At 36.5% G+C, this 24,531-nt stretch overlaps 1 protein-coding gene across 2 annotated transcripts in view; it reads right to left on the bottom strand.

Moving 5' to 3' along the window:
• Positions 1–22,411, bottom strand: part of DHX36 (DEAH-box helicase 36) — a 51,571-nt gene extending 29,160 nt beyond the window's left edge. The window contains exons 1-9 of one of the 2 annotated variants that reach the window (XM_003894932.4): positions 22,088–22,411; positions 14,040–14,164; positions 13,058–13,292; positions 9,657–9,695; positions 7,740–7,910; positions 4,337–4,416; positions 3,201–3,275; positions 2,913–3,079; positions 1,115–1,196 (exon numbers count right to left, since the gene is read on the bottom strand). In XM_003894932.4, coding sequence (XP_003894981.1) covers positions 1,115–1,196; positions 2,913–3,079; positions 3,201–3,275; positions 4,337–4,416; positions 7,740–7,910; positions 9,657–9,695; positions 13,058–13,292; positions 14,040–14,164; positions 22,088–22,330 — 1,217 coding nt within the window. In that variant the 5' untranslated portion in view covers positions 22,331–22,411. The remainder of the gene's footprint in view (positions 1–1,114; positions 1,197–2,912; positions 3,080–3,200; positions 3,276–4,336; positions 4,417–7,739; positions 7,911–9,656; positions 9,696–13,057; positions 13,293–14,039; positions 14,165–22,087) is intronic. The other variant, XM_021934734.2, reaches the window with a different exon arrangement.
• Between the last annotated feature and the right edge of the window lie 2,120 nt (positions 22,412–24,531).

The raw sequence follows: 24,531 nt of genomic DNA, 5'->3' as shown, positions 1-24,531 counted from the left end.
GTTTGTGTCTGTTTGAAGGCAAATACAAAATGACTTGTATTAACTTGGTTACTCAGTGTGTAAAACAGTTGCCATACCTGGTATATAATTGCCCGATACACACTAGCTTTTGATTTATAGGTTAGAAAACTGAGTGGAGGATAATTAACCATTATATAGTAAAGTATAAAGTATAAAACATTGTTTTATTTTTTTGGTGGGAGAATATAAGATAATGATTTAGGCTTGAGAAATGTTAGGTTCAAGGCATCTGTGGTACTAGACTACTACTGAGTAGAAAGCCAGTTCAAAGATCAGGAGAAGCTTCAGTTCTGAAGCTATACTACTGAAAGCTGTGAAAATATACAACTACAGTCAGGGATATAAACAGGTTTGCACAGTGAAAACATAAATGATTGAGAAGCCTGGGGGAAATTATATTTAAATGTTAGGCAATGGAAGCCAACAAAGGAAAGTAAAAATCAGGTAACAGAACCATCAAAACGGCTCAAACACTAAAGACAAAGGTTCCCAAACTTTGCTGCCCAGGGATCTTCAAAAAACACTGATGCCAGCCAGGCATGGTAGCTCATGCCTGTAATCCCACTACTTTGGGATGCTGAGGCGGGCAGATCATGTGAGGTCAGGAGTTTGAGACCAGCCTTGGCCAACATGGTAAAACTGTGTTTCTACTAAAAATACAAAAATTAGCTGTGCACAGTGGTGTGTGCCTGTAATCCCAGTTACTTGGGAGGCTGAGGTGGGAGAATCACTTCAACCTGGAAGGCGGAGGTCGCCGTGAGTGGAGATGGCTACACTGCACTATAGGCTGGGTGACAGAGAGAGACTCTGTCTCACAAAAAAAAACAACAACAACAACAACAACAAAAAAAAAACCACTGATGCCTGGCTACTACCTCAGACATTGTAATGTAATTTAGGTAGCGAGTATAAATCAGGCATCTGGAGTTTAAAAAGCTCCAGGTAATTTTAATGTGCAGCCAAGTATAGCTAATTCCCAGCAAATTTTTTACAAGGCAGTAGTCAATGGTGGGTTTCTGAGACTAAAGTTTGACATAAGAAAAGTGATATATTAGTACTTTTTAATGTTTTTTATTTTCTAATGTTTACTTACCTTATTTTTTCAATTATATCTTCCAAAAGATATTCCACAACCGGAAAGGTAAAACCAGGTATATGTATCATTGGACAGTTACCTATCACGGCAGACAAAATATAAGCATAAATTTGTACTCAAATGTTAAAAAAATTAATATACTGTAAATAGGACAATGACTCTATTACTTACTATTAATTCCAGAAAATGGTCCTGTAGCTTTTACAGTTCTACCCTATTTATCCATATCTACTTTAATAAAAAGCAGCAGTCTAGTCTTCACTCAATACCACTTTACTGCTACCAAACTGTACACACATCTCAGTTCTACAAAATAACACAGAATACCAAAGAATAGAGTTTTAAGTTGAACTCAAAATCCATTAGTTAGAAGTCTATTTTCTCTTCATCATTAACCCAGATGGTATCATAACAGAATATCCAGAATATCGAAGTTTTACTGAATTCCAGATAAGCATTACTACTTGTAGCACCCAGAATTAGTGGAGAAAAGTAATCAAAACAAGACCTAAACAAATAAATTGCTACTATTTCAAAATTACTAATAAAAAAATCCCTTCAGCATTGTTATTTAAATGCTCTTTACATTTCATAACAAGGAAAACAAGCAGTACACACTGAAAAATCAAACATCACATGGGAGGTCAAAATATCTGAGCAGGTATCACTGCTCTACATATGACGTGCATACATTTGAGTAAGGTACTCAATGTTAGTTCTAGAAGCCTCATTTTAAAAAAACAACAACACCTACCCCAACTAACCTTACATGGTTTTCAGTTTAACTGGGATGTATTTTAAAGGACTTTTATAATGCTGATGACAAGAACATTTATAAGCCGGGTGCGGTGGCTCAAGCCTGTAATCCCAGCACTTTGGGAGGCCGAGACGGGCGGATCACGAGGTCAGGAGATCGAGACCATCCTGGCTGACAAGGTGAAACCCCGTCTCTACTAAAAAATACAAAAACTTAGCCGGGCGAGGTGGCGGGCGCCTGTAGTCCCAGCTACTCGGGAGGCTAAGGCAGGAGAATGGCATAAACCCAGGAGGTGGAGCTTGCAGTGAGCTGAGATCTGGCCACTGCACTCCAGCCTGGGCGACAGAGCGAGACTCCGTCTCAAAAAAAAAAAAAAAAAAAAAGACAAGAACATTTATTAAACATAACTATATTACATTGTAATTCCCTCCCTTTCCCCTTCTTTCCTTCACAAGTATAAGCAGGAAAGACAGTTAGGACTGATTTTAAAAGAATGTGCTTTGCAGCTGGTCCAATCTATGTTCAGCTTGGGACAGCTACTTAACTGCTCTGAGGCTGCTTTCTCATCTGTAAAAATGTGAATAATAGTACGTACCTCATAAAGTATTATAAAGACTAAGGAAGACAAAGTGGTAAATATACTACCTGGAACATTGAAGGTGTTTCGTTAAGTGGTCACTAGCAGTATTAGCAGAAAACTGCCACCCTAACCTGTGATAGTAGATAAAAGCCACAGAAAAATTACAGAAAGAAGTTTATAAAATTACGCAAATCTGTGGTTTGACTTCAACAATGCCATCTTAATTGTGTGGTGGTAGCAACAAGAAGCTACCTGTCCTCACTATCAGAGATGATGCCATCATTTAAAAATAGACCCAACTGTCTAATCCATGAAACTGTAGGGTAGAATAATATTAAAATAAAATTAATAGCTAAACATTCATTTTGACTACTCTTTACCTAGTATCATATTAATTTTTTTTAATTAAGTGGTTTTCTAGTACCTTTTCTAATGTAGTAACTACACATTTTACTCACCAAAATATTCTGAAAACTTTTCTGCATTCAATGTTGCACTCATCAGTATTACTTTCAAGTCAGATCGAAAATTGAGAAGATCTTTAACAACAGTCATTAAAACATCTGACTGCAGGTTTCTTTCATGGATTTCATCAAGTACGATATGACTAACGCTGGACAAACACCTAAGGCAGAAGTGTGAAGTACAAAATTTTAAAACCATTTTTCTTTAATGACTAGTAAAATCCAATTTAATAATTACATCTTTTCATAATACTTATATTTCCTTAATTGAAACATACTCACGGGTCTGACTGGAGCCACTGAAGGATGATTCCTGTTGTACAGTATAAGATAGAACCCTGTTTCCTTGGCAACCGACTGTGAATGAAAGACATGAACTAATAATTCTTGGTTTTCTTTCCTAGTAATTAGCTAACTACCACAAAGGTTTATATCTTCAATTTTAGAAATGCTTTCAGTTTTAATGAAAATCTTCATATTTTTTTTTTAGTTATAAGAACACCCACCACAATAGGGTAATGGGAAATACTTCATTCAAATTCATTATACATTACCATTGTTGTCATTGATACAATGTTAATTTCTTTTAAAAGATAAGACCATTGACATTGAGATAACAACTGACTTACTTACAGGGCCTAAATATTTGGTTCATAATTGGAAAGTTCACTCATTTGAAAAGGCAAACGTGTCAGGCGTGGTGGCTCACGCCTGTAATCCCAACACTTTGAGGCTGAGATGGGAGGGTTGCTTGAGCCCAGGAGTTCAAGATCAACCTGGACAACATAGGGAGATTCAGTCTTGAAAAGTAAAAAAAATTAGCCAGTCATAGTGGTGTGCACTGATAGTCCCACCTACTTGAGAGGTTGAGGTGGGAGGATTGCTTGAACACAGGAGTCTTAGGCTGCAGTGAGCTGACTGCACCACTGCACTTCAGCCAGAGCGACAGAATGAGAACCTACCTCTAAAAAACGTTAAGTAAATTAAAACATAAAAAGGCAAATGGAGTCCGAAGCTCCAGAAAAGGACCAGATATGTACTGCACAGTGGAGTTGGATAGGGGGTTAAGATACCAAAATCAATTTAAAAAGTCAGTCAGAAGTGTGTGGAGGTGGTACTGAAAGGTATAGAACACAATCTTTTCAGAGAGAGTAATGGTCTACTAATCTATGTCCAGGAAAAATGTTTATTTTTCTAATCATTCCAAATATAAAAGCACTATTTTAAAAAAGCAATCGAAGTCCGACTGGGTTAAAAGATAAATTTGTGGCAGCAAGCCATCTATGCTGCAATTACTTTAAATGGTAATTGTAATAGTAATAACCATCATAAATGTGGGGAAAATATCCTTTCTTTTGAATCTCCAGCTTCAAAGTTTCATAAAATCTGCTTGCATATAAGAAGTGAACATTTCTTACCTCTGGAGACGAATTTGATATCCAGTACTATTACCATTGCCACAAGATTCTGCCCTTTCTGCAGCCACTCTTTCCGCAACCTTTAATTCAAATAAAATATAAAGAGAATATAATTTCCTTTAGAACAAATATCCTGAATATCCATGAAAATCTCGGACAGTTGAAAAATTGCTCTTCAGATTTCTAAATGAGTTAAAAAAAAAAACCAGATATTAAAATCTGAGGTATTTAAAACAGTGTGTGCCTCTCTCAAGAGCTGTTCATGCTTATTTTTCATTTCCTCTTATAAAATCTTGTAAGGCCAAGTTCTCTCATCACTAGTTTCAAAGCGCCTTTCTATAGCATCCTCTCATTAATTTATACATTTTTGGTCTTTTCTAAGAGCTGCAAATCAAGATCTAAACTTGTAGAAGTTATGTGTAATTCGAAAGTAATTACATATTGATACTCTTCCCTTGTGTTTTTGTTTGTGGTAGGGACTGGTGTTGAATTTCTAGCTCTTGGTCATGCTTTGAAAGTCACAACTGCCAAAAATAAGCTTTGGAAAGATGAAATGTTATAATCTAATACTGATTTGTACAACTAAAAGTAACTGACAGTTATTTCATGACAGAACAGTGATAATAAGGGATCAGAAATAGAAAATGGCATAATTTCTAAGAAATAATATTTTGGAAGTAAAACTTTCCAAAGTATAACTAGTACACACTGACAGACCACATTAACCTGTCTACTCAAATTCCAACAGATGGTGAAAAAAGAAGAAAAAAACTACCTACTTAGCATTTCTTCCTACTATCTGCATATACAATAACGGCTATATATTAGTGAAAATATTTAAGTCTAGCTACAAAACTGTGTTATAACAAAAGTGGTTTATTTTTCACCATTCCGTAATTTTATGCTATTTCCTGGAATATCGTCCCCATAAAAGGGTGAAGACCACCTGAAACTAAAACTACTAGAAGAAAACCTAGAGAAAAACTCTTTCAGACATTGGTCTAGGCCAAGAATTTATGACTAAGACCTCAAAAGCACAGACGACAAAAATAAAAATAGACAAATGGTAATCAACTAAGAAATTTCTACACAACAAAAGAAATAATCAACAGAGTAAACAGATAATCTCCAGAATGGAAGAAAATATGTACAAACTATTCATTCAGCAGTGGACAAATATCCAGTATACACAAGAAACTCAAACAACAACAAAAGACAAATCATCCCATTAGAAGGAGGGCAAAAGACAAGAACAGACATTTTTCAAAAGAAGATATACAAATGGCCAACAGGTATATGAAAAATGCACAACATCATCATCAGAGAAATGCAAATTAAAACCACAATGAGAAATCATCTTACTCCAGTCAAAATGGCTACTATGAAAGAGTCAAAAAATAATAGATCTTGGCCAGGACATGGATAAAAGAGAACTCTTACATACTGTTAGTGGGAATGTAAATTAGTACAGCCTCTATAGATAACAATATGGATAGAACTAAGAATAGTGCTATCATTTGATCCAGCAATCCCACTACTGGGTTTGTACCCAAAGGAAAAGAAATCAATGTATCAAAAAAAAACCAACCAACCAACCAAACAAAAAAACACCTGCCTTGCATGTTTATCACAGTACCATTCACAATAGTCAAGATATGGAATCAATCTAAGTGCCCATCAATGGATGACTGGATAAGGAATGGAATAATACTATTCAGCTGTGAGAGTGAAATCATGTCGAAATAGACACAGAAAGACAAATATCATATCTCACATAAGTGGGTGCTAAAAACCAGGTATATGTTGACATAAAGTATGGAATGACAAACAATGGAGACTCAGAAGAGAAGGTAGGAGGGGGACAGATGATGAGAAATTACTTAATGGGTACAATGTATATGATGTGGGTGATGGACACCCTAGAAGCCCTCACTTAACCACTACAGAATCTATGCATGTAACAAAATTGCACTTGTATCCCATAAATTTACACAATTTTTTTTTAAAAGCAGTGAAGTCTACTGCTCTTTCTTTATAGTACTTCTTAGAAACCAAAGCTTAAAACATACACTGTATTTTCTGAGAAATACTGTCGTAATTGGTAATGTTTTTAACCACAGATTCTATATTAAATTACTTAGACATGTGATAAACAGCACTGTCATAAAACCAAAGACAAACACAAATCTTTATAATTTATACACAAAATTATACAGCATAAACAAATTCACTATGCATACTGAAATATGACAAGAAACCCCAAACACCTTTAAAAAATATATAAAACATATTTAACTAGGTCATCTAACTAAAAATAGTAACAACAAAATCAATGTACAGGTTGAGTATTCCTTAGCCAAAATGACCAGGACCAGAAGTGTTTCCGGTTTTGGATTTTGGAATATTTTCATTATACTTGCCCTTGTTAAGCATCCCAAATCTGAAAATCCAAAATGTGAAATGCTCTAGTGAGCATTTCCATGTTGGTACTCAAAACAGTTCTAGATTTGGGAGCATTCTGGATTTCGTATAGTCAACCTGAAATAAGTTACTTATAAGTGTTACTTATGTATGCCTTCCCAAAATTTTGGACTTGACAAACCAGAAACAATACCTTATTTTTCCTCATGATAAATTTCCTCTTACTGAGTAGCTGCATTCAAAATGACTGACTATGACTGGGCACAGTGGCTTATGCCTGTAATCCCAGCACTTTGGGAGGCTTAAGTGGGCAGATCATTTGAGCCCAGTATTCAAGACCAGCATGGGCAACACGGCAAAACCCCATCTCTACAAAAAATACAAATATTAGCCAGGTATGGTGGCACATGCCTATAGTACCACCTACTTGGGGGGCTGAGGCAGGAGGATCACTTGAACTCTAGAGGTTGAGGCTGCACTGAGGCCGTGTTATCACCACTGCACTCCACCTTAAGTGACAAAGTAAGACCCTATCTCAAAAAATAATTAAATAAAACACTGTTTATAGAAATACAGCTTAAAAGGTTTCCCACTTTCACCACCATTCATACTGAAAAAATGACAGAAGTAAAAAAAAAAAATTAAATAAACCAAGTAGTAAAATGTAAAGGAATCAAATGATGGAGATTATTTGAAGCTTGTAATCAATTCCGTAAACATTTTATCTATTTCATTCTTGTGAATACACACTGAAATTTGCCTGGATATAAAGTTTATCTTGAATTCATAAATATCTATTATCTGTTAAGACAGTGGTTACTCAATTTTTTGGCCTTTATTATTAAACATGTTAAGCAAATATTTGCTTTCACAGTCACAAATCCTAAGCCTAATTAAGAATCACTCCACACCTTCAGAATCAGTAGGTTCTAGCAAGATTACTTTAAAAAAGACATTTGTAATAAGTTAAGAGATTACTTACTGAAATGGCACTAATTCTTCTTGGCTGAGTACAAACGATCCTGCAAGCAGATCCTTTTCCTCTTTCAATGTAGTTATCCAAAATGAACTGAGTAACTTGAGTGGTTTTGCCACAACCAGTTTCACCACTTATTACTGTTACCTGATGTTTATCAATTAAATTTACCAATTCCTATTTCAAAAGGGAAAATAAAGAATATCACATGTTGTCTAAGTTTGAAAAAAGATATTAATCAAAATTCGACCAAACTGAAGATAATTATTTTTAAAAAATATATTAATGTTTTCTAAATTTTGTCATATCCAATACTGGCAGTTTGGATATCTGGATCTACCAATCTGCAAGAGATAAGTGCACCAAACTATAAAGAACAAAGCCAAAGCACTGTTAAAGAAAAACATACTGACATAAACAAGAAGAGATAGCTTATAAGTTCCACGCAGAAGAATTAAAATAATGTTGACATGTGGGGCTACTGACTACAGAAGCAAACTCCCGGCCTAAACAACTACTGATGACATTACGAATTTATATCATAATTCATAAATATGGCTTTGTCTGCAGAACAAGTTTTGTATGCCATTTTAGGAACAAGGAAGAAAATACTGTAGTTTAAAAAGACTTCCTTTCAAATAATTAAAATAAAGTCATTAAATATCTAAACCAAAGCTATCTAGAAAACCTCATACTTGGGGAAGATGTTCTTCTACAAAATTATATGTATTAGTATTTTTAATAATAATATTCACTGTATAAAGAAAGTCATCTTACTATCTCAAAGGGACGTTAGGGGTTATTTTCATGTACAAAACAATTTAATTTGAAAACCTACCTTTTAAAAATTCCCCACTTAGGCCAGGCATAGTGGCTCACGCCTATAATCCCAGCACTTTGGGAGGCGGTGGCAGGCAGATCTCGAGGTCAGGAGATCGAGACCATCCTGGCTAACATGGTGAAACCCCATCTCTACTAAAACTACAAAAATTAGCTGGGCATGGTGGTGGGCACCTGTAACCTCAGCTACTCAGGAAGCTGAGGTAGGAGAATCGCTAGAATCCAGGAGTCAGAGGTTGCAGTAAGCCGAGATCATGCCACTGCACTCCAACTGGTGACAGAGCAAGACTCCCTTTCAAAAAAAAAAAAAAATTCCCCACTTATTCTAACACATTATACATATATATAGATATATATATATCAGAAAAAAGTTTTAAGTTTGAACACTGAAATTATAGCTGGTAAATACCAAGAAGTGAAATGTGATTCATCCGTTCAATAGGTATTTGTTTACTGGATGGCTTTAGAATGCCAGGCACTGTTCTGAGTCAAGAGACACAGAGTGAACAAAACAAATCCTATCCTCAAGAACTTACACTGGCCTGGGAAGGGAAGACACACAAATGTCAGGTGGTAATAAGTGCTATGAAAAGCAAAAAATAAAGTAAAATAAAATAAGGTTGAGAAAACAGAGAAGGATGAGAGATCATATTATTCTATATAGGGTAGTTATATTTTAAGATATAGTGTAATAAATTAAAGAACTGTATTTTTAGTAGTACATTAATTATTTCACACCTTGATTTTAATTAATACATTAATTTGTACATTAATCTTAACTGAAGTGTCTGGTCTTGACTTAAGTGCAAGGTATTTATCCAAAGTAACTTATAAGAGGAAATTTTACTTTTTAAATTTCAAAGATTTTAATTATGAACAAAAACAGGAGAAAACATCAGGAAAATTGTTTATGTCCTTTTATTTCTTTCTGTCCTTAATTCAAAAGAATAAAATTAACTTCCAATACTATCCTGTAGAAGAAAGTTCATTAATTTACATTTTTTTCTTGATACAGAGCTCTTTAAAAAAAAATTGTGTATTTAATTTGTAAATCAAATTAAATAGTGGAAAAAAACACTTTACCTTTTGCATTCCATATGAAGGCAGCTTTTCTCTGAAATGCTGAAATTTAAAAAAAGTTTTAAATTTTCACAAAAGATATGTAATTAAATTATAATCATGGTAATTAGGATACATCATAGGGTAAATTCGCTAGAATCCAAAAGTATTTTTATTATCTTACGGCTTGTGTAAAAAAATTATAAAGAATAATTTATCAATTCCTTTTATGTCTGAAACATTCAAAACCAGAACTCCATTCCCAGCAAAATGGAGACAATGCTTTAAACTCCGTGGCAGTAAAATGAAATCGGATCTGTCCTAACAGCATTCTAATGATTGCTAAATTACTTTCACTATTTTTCAATATGTTTTATATATTCATCTTAGATTTGATTTCTGTATTATCTTTTCCCACCCAACAGTACACTATTTACTAATACATTAGGCACACTGGAGCAGATTCAGAAATTATTTCAGGATACTTGCCTTTGAGTGTAAGAGAAAAGTAGTATCTGCACAGTCAGAAAATCTGGTACTGCCATTTTACAGCTGTGATCTCAGTTAAGTCATACTTAAAGTGTGAACATCTAAAAGATTTTATCTCACAGGGTTGCCACAATGTCTAAATGAAAAACCTTTATATAAAAAGCAAATACCAGTTTCTGACACATATAAGCTACTCAATAGATTTCCAATGTGTTAAATTACAATTAGAATACTACAAAAGGAATGACTATTCTTTCCCGTATTTATGTGACAATTTCTTCCTAATTCTGAAAACTCTTATGGAACTTTATACCCATATTACATAAAAATACTTAAGAAGCAGTACTGTAGTTTACATTCAACTAAGTACATATAATGTAAAAAAAGAATCTTCAGTGGCATAAAAATAAAGTCAGCTTTAACAAACGCCCTTTATTAAAATGGAAAAAATTGACGGGGTGCGGTGGCTGACACCTGTAATCCCAGCACTTTGGGAGACCGAGGCAGGCAGATCATGAGGTCAGGAGTTTGAGACCAGCCTGGCCAGCATGGTGAAACCCTGTCTCTACTAAAACTACACAAAATTAGCCGGGCATGGTGGCGCACGCCTGTAGTCCCAGCTACTTGGGAGGGTGAGGCAGGAGAATTGCTTGAACCTGGCAGGTGGAGATTGCAGTGAGCCGAGATCGCGCCATTGCAATGCAGTCTGGGTGACAGAGCAAGACTCCATCTCAAAAAAAAAAAAGGAAATAATTAAAATATATATATATATATAATTAATAAAATTAGAATTGTCTTTGGTAATCTAGTATTATATTATTGTCATGTTTGTCATGGTCAGGTAATTCTTATCAGCACCATAAAAATAACAATCACTGTGATGACTGAAATGAATTCTAGCGATTTTAAAATAACAAAAGCTACCACACTTACCTTACCTTATAATAACTTCTCTTGTAATAATTTTTTAAATTATCTAAAAACCATTTTTTAATGACATAAGTATTAACACCCCAGGTAGTCAAATGTTACCATATTAACACATACTTATACACAAGCTATCCCACTGCATTTCAAACTGGCATTAACCATATATGATTTACACATGTAAATGCCACTGGAAAGAGAAGTATAGCCCAATATTCTTTCCCAAGGCAGCCAAAGTTTCTATGTGCTTTTGACCATCACCAAGATGTGAGATAGTTCAACTGTAAGCTCTCTGAGAACAGGAAATATCTTATTACTCTTAAAAAAAGAGTAATAAGCACAATTGGCTGGCATGGTGACTCACACCCATAATTCCAGAATTTGGGGAGGTTGAGGTGGGAGGATCGCTCAAGCCCACGAGTTCAAGACCAGCCTGGGCAACAAAGCAAAACCCTGTCTCCACAAAAATTACAAAAATTAACCAGGCGTACTGGCACATTCCTGTAGTCCCAGCTACTCAGGAGGCTAAGGTGGGAGGATCACTTGAGCCTGGGAGGTCGAGGTTGCAGTGAGCATGATGGCACCACTGCACTCTAGCCTGGGTCACAGACTGAGACCCTGTCTCAAATATATATACACATACACACACACATATATAGCACAATAATTGGTATCCAGGAAGCAGAAAATTAATGTTTATTAAAGAACATCAAGAAAAAATATTGCACATGGCTAAAAATGATTAAAAAGCTGAGTTCTTAAACACAGCTGAATTTTAGATCTGATTCTGTTATGAGCTATGCAACCTTAGGTAGGTCACTTAACCTAAATCTTTTTCCTCATCTACAACAGACATGTAGTCTCTTATTCAAGGTTATTGAGAAGCTTAAATCATGTAGTATATATGAAGCATTTATGACAACACATGAGAAATAGGAAGACCATCAACTTTTCAAATGTTTTACACATTTTTTTCTTTCTCTGAACTAGATCAATCACCCATCTTTAGTATATGAGTTCTGTCTACCATACATAGCAAAGAGAAAGACACTAATTCTCCTTGTTCTTAAGGCTGTTCAAGCAGCTCTTCTCAACCAGAAGATTCTGAATTAATTCATCCTGAAATTTCCTCCATTTTCAAATCAGTTTTACCCAACAGGCATCAAAGAGCTACACAATTTGGCCCTGGACAACCTCGGCTTATCTATTCTAATAAGGAAATCCAACTTTCATCAGTAACAGTCCGTGGATCATTCTTTCCTAATAAGGAAATTCAGCTTTCATCAGTTAGCTGAGGGATCCTTTCTTTCCTATAGGAGGTGCTATATCCTTTCTTTATCAAAAACAGCAATGTGTATTTACATATTAAGATATGGCCCTCAGAGTTCCCTCAGTAATTTCTTTTAAAAATATACACACATACATGCAACCACTTTATTACACCTCTAGAACACCCACAAATCATACAATTTTATGTTTTAACTGAAAGGGACCTTAAAATATCTTGCCTAGTGTAGAAAGAAAATATCAGAATTCAGGAGACTCTCAGGTCTTGTGATAGTCCTGTATTTACAATGTTAGTGAACATAGCACATCACATAACTTCTGAAATATTTAATTTTATCATCTACAAAAAAAGAGATGTATTAAGTAACCTGGAACAAGCTTTACAATTTTAACTGCCTTTACTGCACATGGCACCTCACTAAACTGGCCTAGAAAAGCTGAAGAGTAAGTTTTTTTTTTTTTCCATTTGCACCAGCATTTCTCAAACATTTCTTCTCCTCACCACATAAGCTTCTGTGGATGAGACAGGATACTGTAGGTTATGTGTAACTTCCATTCCCACTGCTTTTCTCTACCATTCGAAAATAAAAGTAATTCCCACCGAGGATGTCTTGTTGAGGATCTCACTGATCTATGCCATGCAGCTACCTCTAACCATATATACATTTTTAGAAAGTATAAGAAAAAAAATGACAAAATATTTTTTGACATCTTTCTACTACCTGCATTTCAATATACCGAAGGTCATTTTTTTTCTTTTGTAAATCTTCCAATAATTTTTGGTCTAAAGTTCCATCTGGTTCATTTTCTTGCAAGAGATACTCAGAATCTCGGTCAATATACGATTTGTTCCTGATTCTAAACATTTTTTTTTCTTGGTTTATCAACTTCTTTTCCTGGATGTCAAGTTTCTTCTCTGAGCATGGTGTGTTCTTAGTGGAAACTTCAGTACCATATCTGTTTTGACAAAATAAGAAAATAAGAAAGGTCAGATGAAGAGCCACTCGAAACCTGGAACAAAACAAAACAAAACAAAACAAAACAAAACATTGTTGAAATATTTCACAGTCATCCAAATCCAAAGCTTTTCTTAGTACAGTAATTATGAAAATATACTTAGATTCTTGTAACAAATTCAAATTTTTCCTTCCTTTAAATAGATATTGCCAGATTAAGTTATTCCTTGTGGTAGTTAAAAAAATCCACACAATAGTCATTCCTTCACTGCGGTTAGTTACAGTGTTTCTCTTTTTCTGGTTTTCTTGAACTTGTTTCATGTCACAACATCTTTTTTTCTTGCCACCCTTTCTGAGCTAAAAATAGGATGCTACAATACACAGTCCATGAAATACTTGTACTAATTTTTCCTCTAAATGATACAGTTCTTGTAACCTTTCTAAAACAGTAGCAATTTCACTTCTTGCAGACCTCGCAGATAGAATAATTTCATAAATACAAAGAGGACAGGTAGGGAGAAGAATAAATAACAACTTAATACAACTCATATCCAGATACACTATTATTCATACCATTTAGCTTTCCTGTAGAAACATGCCATCTAAATTTTTAAAAGTCATTCTCTAAATCTGTTTAATCTACATAAGAAAAAAAAGTACATCAAGGTTAAACTTCACTTATTGAAGAAAATAAAGATGCTATTTTTTACTCTTTGCCTATTCTTTAAAACAATACTTCTTGTCGTACCCATGATCTTCAGGAGCAAACCAGGATATCTGTGCTTCCGACTCTTTATCATTCTTCGCTTGAACAGAATTCAGTAGCTGCACAATTTGTTCTTCTCGTCGTTCATCCATGTGTACTACAGCTCTCTAGTTTGTGCCAAGAAAAAAGCATCTTGTCACCATAAGAAAGCATATGCAAAAATTATTTGATACTAAAGAAAATAAAAGCTAAGTAATATACGTTCAACAAATACATATAAAAGAAAGTTATTCACACTTGTCCTCTAGCCCAATCCCCCTTCCTAGACCTAATTAATTAATATTAAAATTTTGGTACATATCCTTCTAGACCTTTTCCAACAAGCATTTAAAAAATTAGCCCTATTATGACTGGCAAAGAAAGCTCATTTATGTCTCTTCCTACAACTCTGGTTCTCTTACTCCCAATCCTCACATACTAATTATTAGGAATTTCTCCTTATATTAAAATTTCAACGTTATTAAAACTCAAATGGTTTAAGAAAAAAGTTGAAAACTGGAAATAGTTTGGTCGCAATGCACATTTGAAAGTTCTTAACACTAAACAGAAGAATATATTGGTAAGTAAGGCTGAGCTCAGAAGGAGTAAATAAAATTGATCAGTGCTCATTAGGTGATCCAATGTGGCAAATGACGCAGTTGCTTCAAAGAATGAGAATAAAACACAACAAATTGGACAAAGATAAAGGTCCATGGTGAAGCATGAAAATTTTCAGAAACTTTACGCATTTAAGAAATGTCCAAGGTTAAAAAAAAAAAAAAAAAAAAAAATTGCCAAAACCCAATTCTTTGGAGACTTTTATATTTAGACATAGTAAGTTGAAAAACAGATTCTTCAAAATCTACGGGTCTACAAACGTTAGGTTCTAATGTGCATATAAATCCATAGGCAAAAGGAAACACATGAGGAGTGGTGAAAATTAGAGTGTGTTAAAGAACCAAAGGAGGCGGAAGGTAAAAGTATAAATGAAAAGAAAACAGTCAAAAATCGAAAGAAAGAAACCATAGGACTTAATGACTATTTGGTGGAAGTTGGAGACAGACAAAAAGGAAGAATCAAAGACAACTGTTTCCAAATTCGAGGGTGGATCACGAGAGAACAGCAGTAAGATGAATCATTAGGAGGAGGCTGCTCTGTGTTACTGTACATTTTTGTGTACATGTAGTGGTGATGGAGGTCAAAACAGGATGCTAAGTTTGGATTTTAGGCAATTAAGAACAATGATGAAAGTTCCCAACTTGTAATAATGATTAGCCAGATGAATATATGGAAATGGATCTCTGAAAGGTTTTGTTTTTAGAGTTATGATAGAAATTTTGGAGTGTTCTGTAAAGTTGAAATCACACAGACACAGGATTCTTTTAATTTACAAGTAATACCACCTCCAAAGATGAGGACAGACGGTTGACCAAGTCTGGCATTCAGGGGGCCAAGGCAAGAAAATAAGTCAGAGGAATAATCAAGAGAACAAGCAAAAGACTAGGAGCACACAGTGACAAACCACCCCTATGAAGTGAAGAAAGGTGTTAAAAAAAGGAATCAGAAGTATAAAATTGACATAACTAAGGCAGAGAACTGAAAAAATTACCACTGTATCCAACAACTAGGCAGTTGGGAATGTTCTTCAAGATGTTTTTAGTTTTTGAGGTTTGGTTATTTTTGGGGAGAAAAGAGGGAAGCAGGAGCTAAGGTAAGGAGACTGATGAAAGCAGATGGCAAATGTGTAAAATATTCTAAAATCTAGAGCAATAGATTTCAATTGTTTTTTATTTTTTTCATAGCAATCTGCAGTAAAACTAATGACTCAGTACACACATATACAACTACGTAATTTCACAAAATACTTTCCTTACTCTGTACAGTGCAACTCTTATCTTCTCTTCACTGTATTCTATCCCAATTAAACAAACAGGAAAATAGCTGGTCATAACAAAGTTTAACATAAAGTTTGAAAACCCAGGGTGGGTGGAGGAGTATATGTCCCAGGAGAACAAGACATAAGCATGTTTAAGACAAGAGACAGGGTTTTATGAGACATTCTAATTCTAATTCAGTATTCCATGCTTTGTGAAAGCTCAAATAAGTTTACACGAGTAAGAGGATAACCTAATGTGATAAAAATAAGAAGTTAGTAATAAAACAAATCTGAGGAAGCAAGGCCAATGAACTATACTCTACCTCCTTTTTTGAAGTGAAAATAAGTGGCTAATTTCAGTTGTCAGGATATAAAATGTGTCTACTAAAAGTCCTCTTAAGGTTTCTTGATGTATCTGTTTAGTTAGAACATAACCTGTATCTGCTATTCCTACAGTTCTCACTTTTCCATGTTAACTCATTACTCTGTATTTTGTTTAGTAAACAATTTCCTAGATTGACATTTCACAACACATTGCCCACCTCCTGCCCATAACAGCACAAAAGATTATTCTAATTTTATGAGATTTCACGTCCCTTGGGAAAGGTAAATTACTGGATAACAGTCTACAGAAAATAAACAGATCTACACAATCTTTCAGTCCAAACTATCACAACAAAATTAGTTTTAATTAAAAAGTCAACATTAGTTGGTAGTCTTTAAGACACCTTACACAATGCATATATACCAAGTAAGCATCTGCTAATCAATAAGGAATTAGTTGAATTGTAGTACACCCAATGGTTAAGAGTGGGTAGATCTTTCTGCAAGTATAGAAACAGGAAAGATGACCAAAGTATTAAATCAAAAAAGTCAGTAGTGTAGTAGGATCTTGTTTTTATTACTATTAATTTAAAAAGAGGCTATTCACTCTCCATATCCTATACTTTTTGCAGTGCCTCTGCCAGATATAACTCTGGCCATGGTATATGCCCCAGGAATGAACAGTTGAATCTATCTTTTACAATGAACATGTATGATTAGACCTTGAAAACATAATTTACACTCTAAATAAAAAGATTCGTATTTTTAATGATGTTCTCCCCACAATGAGTTTCTGGACGCACCAGATAGCAGAGAAAATACCTTAATTCCAAACTTGGATCTTGCCTTATTGTAGGATGCCTCTCTCCCACTCAACAACCTTCTTCTACCACACTTCAGTTTATTTCACTCCTTGCCTGGAGAATCTCAGAAACACATTTTGTTTCATGACTATTTTCTTTTGTCATCGAATTTTTATTATTTCCTGCTTTCTTGGACATTCTCAAATATCCTGCTTCTAGTTTTCAGTTCCTGGCAACAGACCCTAAATGATGTCCACCAAATTTATCGTATCAGCTTTCTAATCATGTGCAACTACTTCAAACTATCTCCCCATTCTCTGTAACAGGCCAGCACCACCTTTCTGTTTGCCCTCAGCATGCACACACAGTTTTTCACAAAACAAAAGCCCCAAGAAGAAAAGGTCCTCAGTTGGTTATCACCAAACCTAAACCCACCTGTATCAGAATTTATCCTTTTTTCTTTCCTGTTAAAAAAGAAGTGTGTTTTAAAGGCTAACCCCTCAACCTGAGCTCCGCAGTCCAATTCCTTTCATGTCCTCAGGGCCACCTCCTTCATTGAAATTTACCTTACTTTCCTAAATTTCTAACCTCTCCAGTAGACATTAGGCAGTCAATCAATATTCTAGTTTGCCTCTTTTAGTAATGTGGTAGAAAATCAAACCTGGCTTGTTGTAAACCATAAAGATTTGGGGGTCAGTTATTACTGCAGTATAATTTGGCCCACTTTGATTTCCTCTTCACCGGGCGCTTCCCATCAGGGCATGAACATGGTCAAATCTCTTCACCTTAGAAACAACAAAAACAAAAAACCCTCTCTTGAATTCCCTTACCCCTATCAGCTACTGCCCTATTTTTCTTCCACCTCTTCACAGCAAAACTGCTGGAAAATGTTTCACTTCTTAATCTCTGTTTCACTTGCTACCCTACTGCAATCTGGCTTTTACTTCTACAATGCCACAGAAAGGGCTCCCATTAAGATCATCAACGACCTTGTTGATAAATCCAATAGACATTCTCAGCTCTTACGTCATTTGTGCATGCTTGCCACTATCAATTACTTCCTCTTGTTGATGATACACTCTTCTCTCCTTTAAACACTACTCTTAGATTTCAAAACAACACACATCTTATTTTTCTCTTCTCTGGCTGATCCTTCCTAGATTCTTTTGTAACCTTCTTTTCCTCAGCCTGTCCCTTAAATTTTCATTTTCTGTATTTGACAGCCTGAGTGATCTACAGACCAGCAACACTGGCATCACCTGGGAGCCTGTAACAAAAGTCGAATCTCTGATCCCACCAGTGTTCTACATTTTAACAAGATGTTAGGTGATTCCTATGCACATTCAAGTCTGAGAAGCAATGGTCTACAGAATTCAGGCTGGGCCCATTCCGTTTCTGACTATTCACTCCCACACTCCAACTACTACCCATGAGCCCATTAACTGCCAAATACTTATCTCCAGTCTAGATTTTTCTAGGCATCAGATCTACACAGCCCTCTCCCTCCTGCAAATCCTCATTTGTATGCCCTGTAACAATATCAAACTCATAGTGTCCATAGCCGAGCCAATCACCTTTCTCCAACAAGCCTGATCCTTACAGACAGGCATAAAAGAGTCATCATTAACACTGTACTTATCCCTTCAGATAAAATAGATCACAAAATCATTTTGAGACTACCTCCCAAATCACTTTAATCTGTCCACTTCCCTCCATCTCCACTGCCAACGTGCTAATTCAAGCTGTCATTTCTCACCTTAGTTACTGCAAGGGCTACTTAACTGGTCTCCCTGAACCAGGATTGCCTCTCTTCAATCCATTCCTTATACTGCTACCAGAGTGAATTTAAACATTTAAAATCCAGTCATTTCATTCTTTGTTTAAAATGTTTTACCAGCTTGCTACAGTCCTTAGAAAGACTCAATGTATCTCAAGGCCGTGCTTATTTTTCTAGCCCAGAGATTTTCAAATTGCTGTTTCTGAAATTATATTAAAGGATCATGAACAGCATTAAAAGAGAACAGAGAAGTTCAAAAACAAAAAAACTTCAAAGCAATGTGCAGGTAATTAAATGTTATTTTACAAAACTTTTCATCTAGTTATACATATGTGTGTACTGGGTTGTAAATTCAAATATATTCCTTTTTGTGCAAAGCGGCCAACAAATTTGAAATTGACTGCCCTAACCTCATCTCACTACTCTCCACATCCAGGTTCTCATCTTTTACAGTTTCTTGAACTGAACATGTGTTTCCTTGATCTCGGTGTTGTCGCACATGCTACTGCCTTTGCCTGGAATCTTTTCCAAACCCCAAACTTCAAACACACACACGTACATTCACTTTGCTATCTTTCAACTTCAGGTTAAGGGTTACCATCCCTAAAAAATCTTCTAAAATACCTTGACCTGAGTTAGGTGATAGCACATATTCTCTAATACCTTAATATTGTATTAAATTTATCGCTCCAAACAAACCACAATCTCTGTAGAGCCTATATTAATACAGTGCTTAAGATACCATCACAAAAATAATGTCCTCAATAAATACTTGTTGAAAGAACATTTGTTCAAGAATGCATTCATTTTCAGCCAGGCAACACGACTCACGCCTGTAATGCCAGCATTTTGGGAGGCCGGAGCTGGTGGATCACCTGAGGTCAGGAGCCCAAGACCAGCCTGGCCAACATAACAAAACCCTGTCTCTTCTAAAAATACAAAAATTAGCCGAGTGTGGTGGTGCTCACCTCTAATCCCAGTTACTCAGGAGACAGAGGGTACAGTGAGCCGAGATCACACCACTGCACTCCAGGCTGGGTGACACACTGAGAGTCCGACTCAAAAAAAAAAAAAACTATTCATTTTGAAAACACATGACATGACTTTAAAAGTAAAAGTTACCGAAATTCTGACTGGGAAGCAATGACATCAGCTAAAGGTGGTCAAAGAAGAACTGGGATGAGCCCACTGAAAAATACTCACATTAAAACAAGATGGAAAGGTACATTTTAGACAGGAGAACAGTATGACACTGTAATAAAAAGTAAAAATAAATTATGTTTACAAAAGCTATAATTATATCAGACTGGGGACATGGGCTCGGAGAAATGTGCAAAGTGGTAAACCTGTTATGTTGAAGCCATATTACCAAGATTTCCAGAAAACATGTCAAGATGCAATTGAAATGTATTAGACTGAGACAGAAGTGACCCGACTTCCAAATTCAAGTTGTGAATTAGGGAATGAAATGATCTAATTTTTCCTTTTAAAAGATCACCATAGGCGGCTCTGCAAAGCACAGACAATGCAGAGAAGGAATGGAAGCTAGATGACTAGTTAGAAAGTAAGAACAGTTAGATTGGGATATATTAAGAAGGCAGAGATTTGCTGAAATGAAGAGGAAGAAGCAAAGATAAATCTTATTTGGCCTTGGCAAGTGAATAAATGGTCAGGTCACCACTAAAAGGAGGATAGGAACGCAAGTAGAAATCAAAAGTTCCATTCATAACATCCACTGCACAACTGGCTATATCCTTCATGTGGAAACAATAATGAACATTTTTTCCTGACTTATTTAACTTTTCATCTGTGTAGGTATTATTTTCCCAGCTAGACTGTAAGATCCTTGAATACCACATTTCTTCAAGTCCCTGGAGCAACATGCATAAAACCTTGTTTGAAACAGAGCCTTAATAAACAAAAGCTGTAAAGTTACTTAGACATCCCTATCCTGAATTTCAAAAGCCGGTTTGCCCAACGAAAAAGTTAATTTGGGGCTGTAAAAGAAGTGGATTTGTTTTTTAAAGAAGTTTAAGTTATGAAGATAAATGGATAAGGCCCCCGGAAACACCTGAATGAACATGACATGGTTAAAGAAATAAAAAGAAATGGAATGGTTTTAAAATAGTAGTCTAGGCCGGGCGCGGTGGCTCATGCCTGTAATCCCAGCACTTTGGGAGGCCGAGGCGGGTGGATCACCTGAGGTCAGGAGTTAAGAGACCAACCTGGCCAACATGGTGAAACCCCTCTCTACTAAAAATACAAAAATTAGCCGGAGGGGTGGCGGACGCCTGTAATCCCAGCTACTCGGGAGGCTGACGCAGGAGAATCGCTTGAACTTGGGAGTCGAAGTTGCAGTGAGCTGAGATCGCGCCACTGCACTCCAGCCTGGGCGACAGAGTGAAATCCTGTCTAAAAAAAAAAAAAAAAAGTAGCCTAAATGATGATCTAATTACACTCTATAATACATTTTATAAGGTGGTTTTTAAAAGGAAGTCACCAAAGGCATATACTAAGTTCCTGCTTAATGATAAAAAATTATTTTTATTAGAATTTTATTTATTAGTCACTCCGACAACTTTGTTTCCTTTACTGCAGATCTTTAAGATACAAATCAACCTGACAATCATCTGAAGAGAGGAGAGTAAGCCAAATCATCTCTGGAGATTCCTTTCATTTTCCTTTTCAAAGAGAATCTGCTAATCAATAGAAATTTCTCCACCCCAACACAAAAAACAAAACAAAACAAAACAAAACCTAGGTTTGCGGATAATTTTAACACTAATAATAAAAGCTGGACTATTTTCCTGAACGATCCACAGCCAAAGTAGTGTCTGCCTGCTTTTGTTCCGCGCAAACCTATCTCAAATGTAGAAAGGTCGCTATTTGCTTCTTCACCAGGCAAAGACCTTAAAGTGACAATTATTATTCTAAGTGAAAGGATGGCCAGAGATACGACAACGACACTCCTAATAAAGTTAATTTCGGTTAGAACGTGAACTTAACATTTGCTTTGTCACAGTTCTCAAGTCCTCTAAGCAAAGTATATATTCAGCCTGCATAAATCCTGCCTGTTTTTCGTCAGATGCGCATGGCTAATGTTAAGCAGTACGCCCGCTACTGGGAGCGCCCACACGATACATTTGCGCCTTATTTGCATTTCACAAAGCACGTGCATCACTTAAGACACAAAACCAGGAAAAAGGGGGCAGCGGGAGAGAGAAGAAAACCTGTGCTGCCACATCCCCTCCACTATCGAATCCGAGATTACCTCTTGTCTCTCCGCTTCCTTATTCTTCTGTCCCTGTTTTTTCGCGTACCACATGCCGATTTCGCGGCCTTTCAGGTGCCCAGGGTGCCGGCCCCTGCCGCCTCGACCACCCCCTCCGCCGCCGCCGCCTCCTCCGGAGCCTCGGTTCCCTCCATGACCCCCTGCCGGCCCCCCTCCATAGCCCCCACCGGAGCTGCGGGGCCCCCCATCACGGCCCCAGTTCTGATGGTAGTCATAACTCATTGTCCTGGCGGACTACAACCCGTCAGAACCAGCAACCGCTGGAAATGGCGTCCGATCCCGGAAGGCACTGTGCGCCCACTTCCGTTTTGCTTCCGTAGCGCAGCGCAAGAGGGCGGGCCATTTAGCATCACAAGCAGCGGTTTCTGGTGATGTCACCGCGTGACGACCCCGGTGATCTGGACGGTGGCGGGGGTCTGGTTTTGTCTGATACCCCTGAGTTGTTTACCTTTGTACCTCTGGAGCAACAGCCAGCCAAAGGCCCGTAGATTTTCTTTCGCTAGGCCCAGCAAGTGAGCCAATGGCTTTTGGTTTTTACTTTCTTACTCCTGGTAAAATCCGCAGTTTTCTTGCACTTAGGTCCTAGGGTAGTAAACGTTGATTGAAACGAAAGAACCCGTGGATCAGTTCGCCGTCTTCTAAAACTCTCTAAAAAATGAGTTCTTCTTAAGTCTTGAAAACAGCCTGACAATCTTTCAAACATATAATTTAAAATACCCTTAACCTCCTTGAAAGTATTGTCACTATTTACTACATTTATCCAATAGTGTAAGATGAGCGTGTCTAGCCAAATTCAGTGCAGAGCTCTTAGGCAATGTAAATAAACTACTTTGAAGATTGATATGTTCATTTGAAACCATATACTGTTTATTAACCAGAACACTTGAGTGTTTTGTGCAAGCTGTTCTTGAATAATCAAGTAATTGGGCCACACAGGCTTGGATGTTCACCAGGAGATATATAGCTCATGTTATGGTTAACTGTTGTAAAGGTGCTGGGAATACTCACTGAACAAAGCAAGTATGGCATTAACTTTCATTTGCCTACAGTCTTAAGGGAAAGACAAAGGCTATCTTTGTGCAGTGAATTAAGAAAGGGAAATGTTGTATGCCAGGAAGGGGTCTACGATACACCACTGTGACCTAAAAATTATTTTGAGCAAAGACATTTGAGTTTCTGAAATCTACCTGTCTAAACGCAGAACCACGCGGAAAAATTCAAATCAATCTCCTCCCTGGGAGGGAAACCAGAGAAGACTGACTCTTATCACTGGATGCTAGAAGCTGGCAACACGCTTGAATAGACATTGTCGCAAAGCTATCATATCTGGCATCTGTTTTAAGGTGTCATTTATTTTTTCTAAAAGTCATTTGTTTTTTCCATAAGTGGTGTTTTCCCCTTCCCTTCCCCTTTTAAGATGGTAGATAAGCCGGAATTCTGCCTCCCTGAATCACCTTTTTCTGTGAACTCTATTATGTATGTGGTTAAGTCTGTCTTTTCTCTTGCTAATCTGTTTTGTCACTTTAACTCTGGGACCTGCAAACACTGAATCTAAGAAGATAGACAAAAAGTTTTCCTCCCTAAGAGGCATGAGATATTACAGCAAAAGAATTTAATTTTGGAGTTAGGTGAGTTATGCAACAACTTTTGACATAAGTAGATTTTTGCCAGACTAATGGGCAGAAGAAAAGTATGACAGGTGTAGAGAACAATATGTAAAGACAGATGATGATGTGAAACATCGGAGAGCTTAGACAACTACCCTGAATCTTAAAGACTGATAGGGAAGGCCAAAGAGGTAGATAGGGGTCTGATTATGGACAACCTTATGTGCCACTTCAGGAACAGTGGTATGTTATAAGCAGAGGAGTGGTTATTTTGACTGCTTCAATTAGAAATAAATAGCGGAGACAAGAGTGGATACAGGGAAACTAGTTAGTGTGCTATGATGTAGGGGAGGCAAAATGGGATGACAGGGCATTACATATGGAAATAATTGGAATCGGGGACATTAGAAGATAAAATTAATTTGATGATTCATTGAATGTGGAGAATTAGAAGAGTTAAATGACTCCAAGTTTAAGATTTGAATTATTAACACATGAGGAGACACATTATATCCTGAGACGAGAAATATAGGACAAGGAACATTTTGGGGATGGAGGGCAGAGTGAGTTAATGTGTTTTATTTGTACATTTCAACTTTGAGGAACTTATGAAACATACAAACAGAGTATCTGGAAAGCAGTTGGCTATAAGAGTTAAAAGCACAGAGGCTGGGTGTGGTGGCTCATGCCTGTATCCCAATACTTTGGGAGGCCAAAGTGGGCAGATCACTTGAGGCCAGGAGTTTGAGACCAGCCTGGCCAACATGGTGAAGCCTTGTCTCTACCAAAAATACAAAAATTAGCTGTGCATGGTGG

Source organism: Papio anubis, chromosome 2 (genome assembly GCF_008728515.1).
Source record: "Papio anubis isolate 15944 chromosome 2, Panubis1.0, whole genome shotgun sequence".
NCBI classification, from domain to species: Eukaryota; Metazoa; Chordata; class Mammalia; order Primates; family Cercopithecidae; genus Papio; species Papio anubis.
The sequence above is the reverse complement of the archived record's forward strand: the minus strand, read 5'-3'. Positions and strand labels throughout refer to the sequence as shown.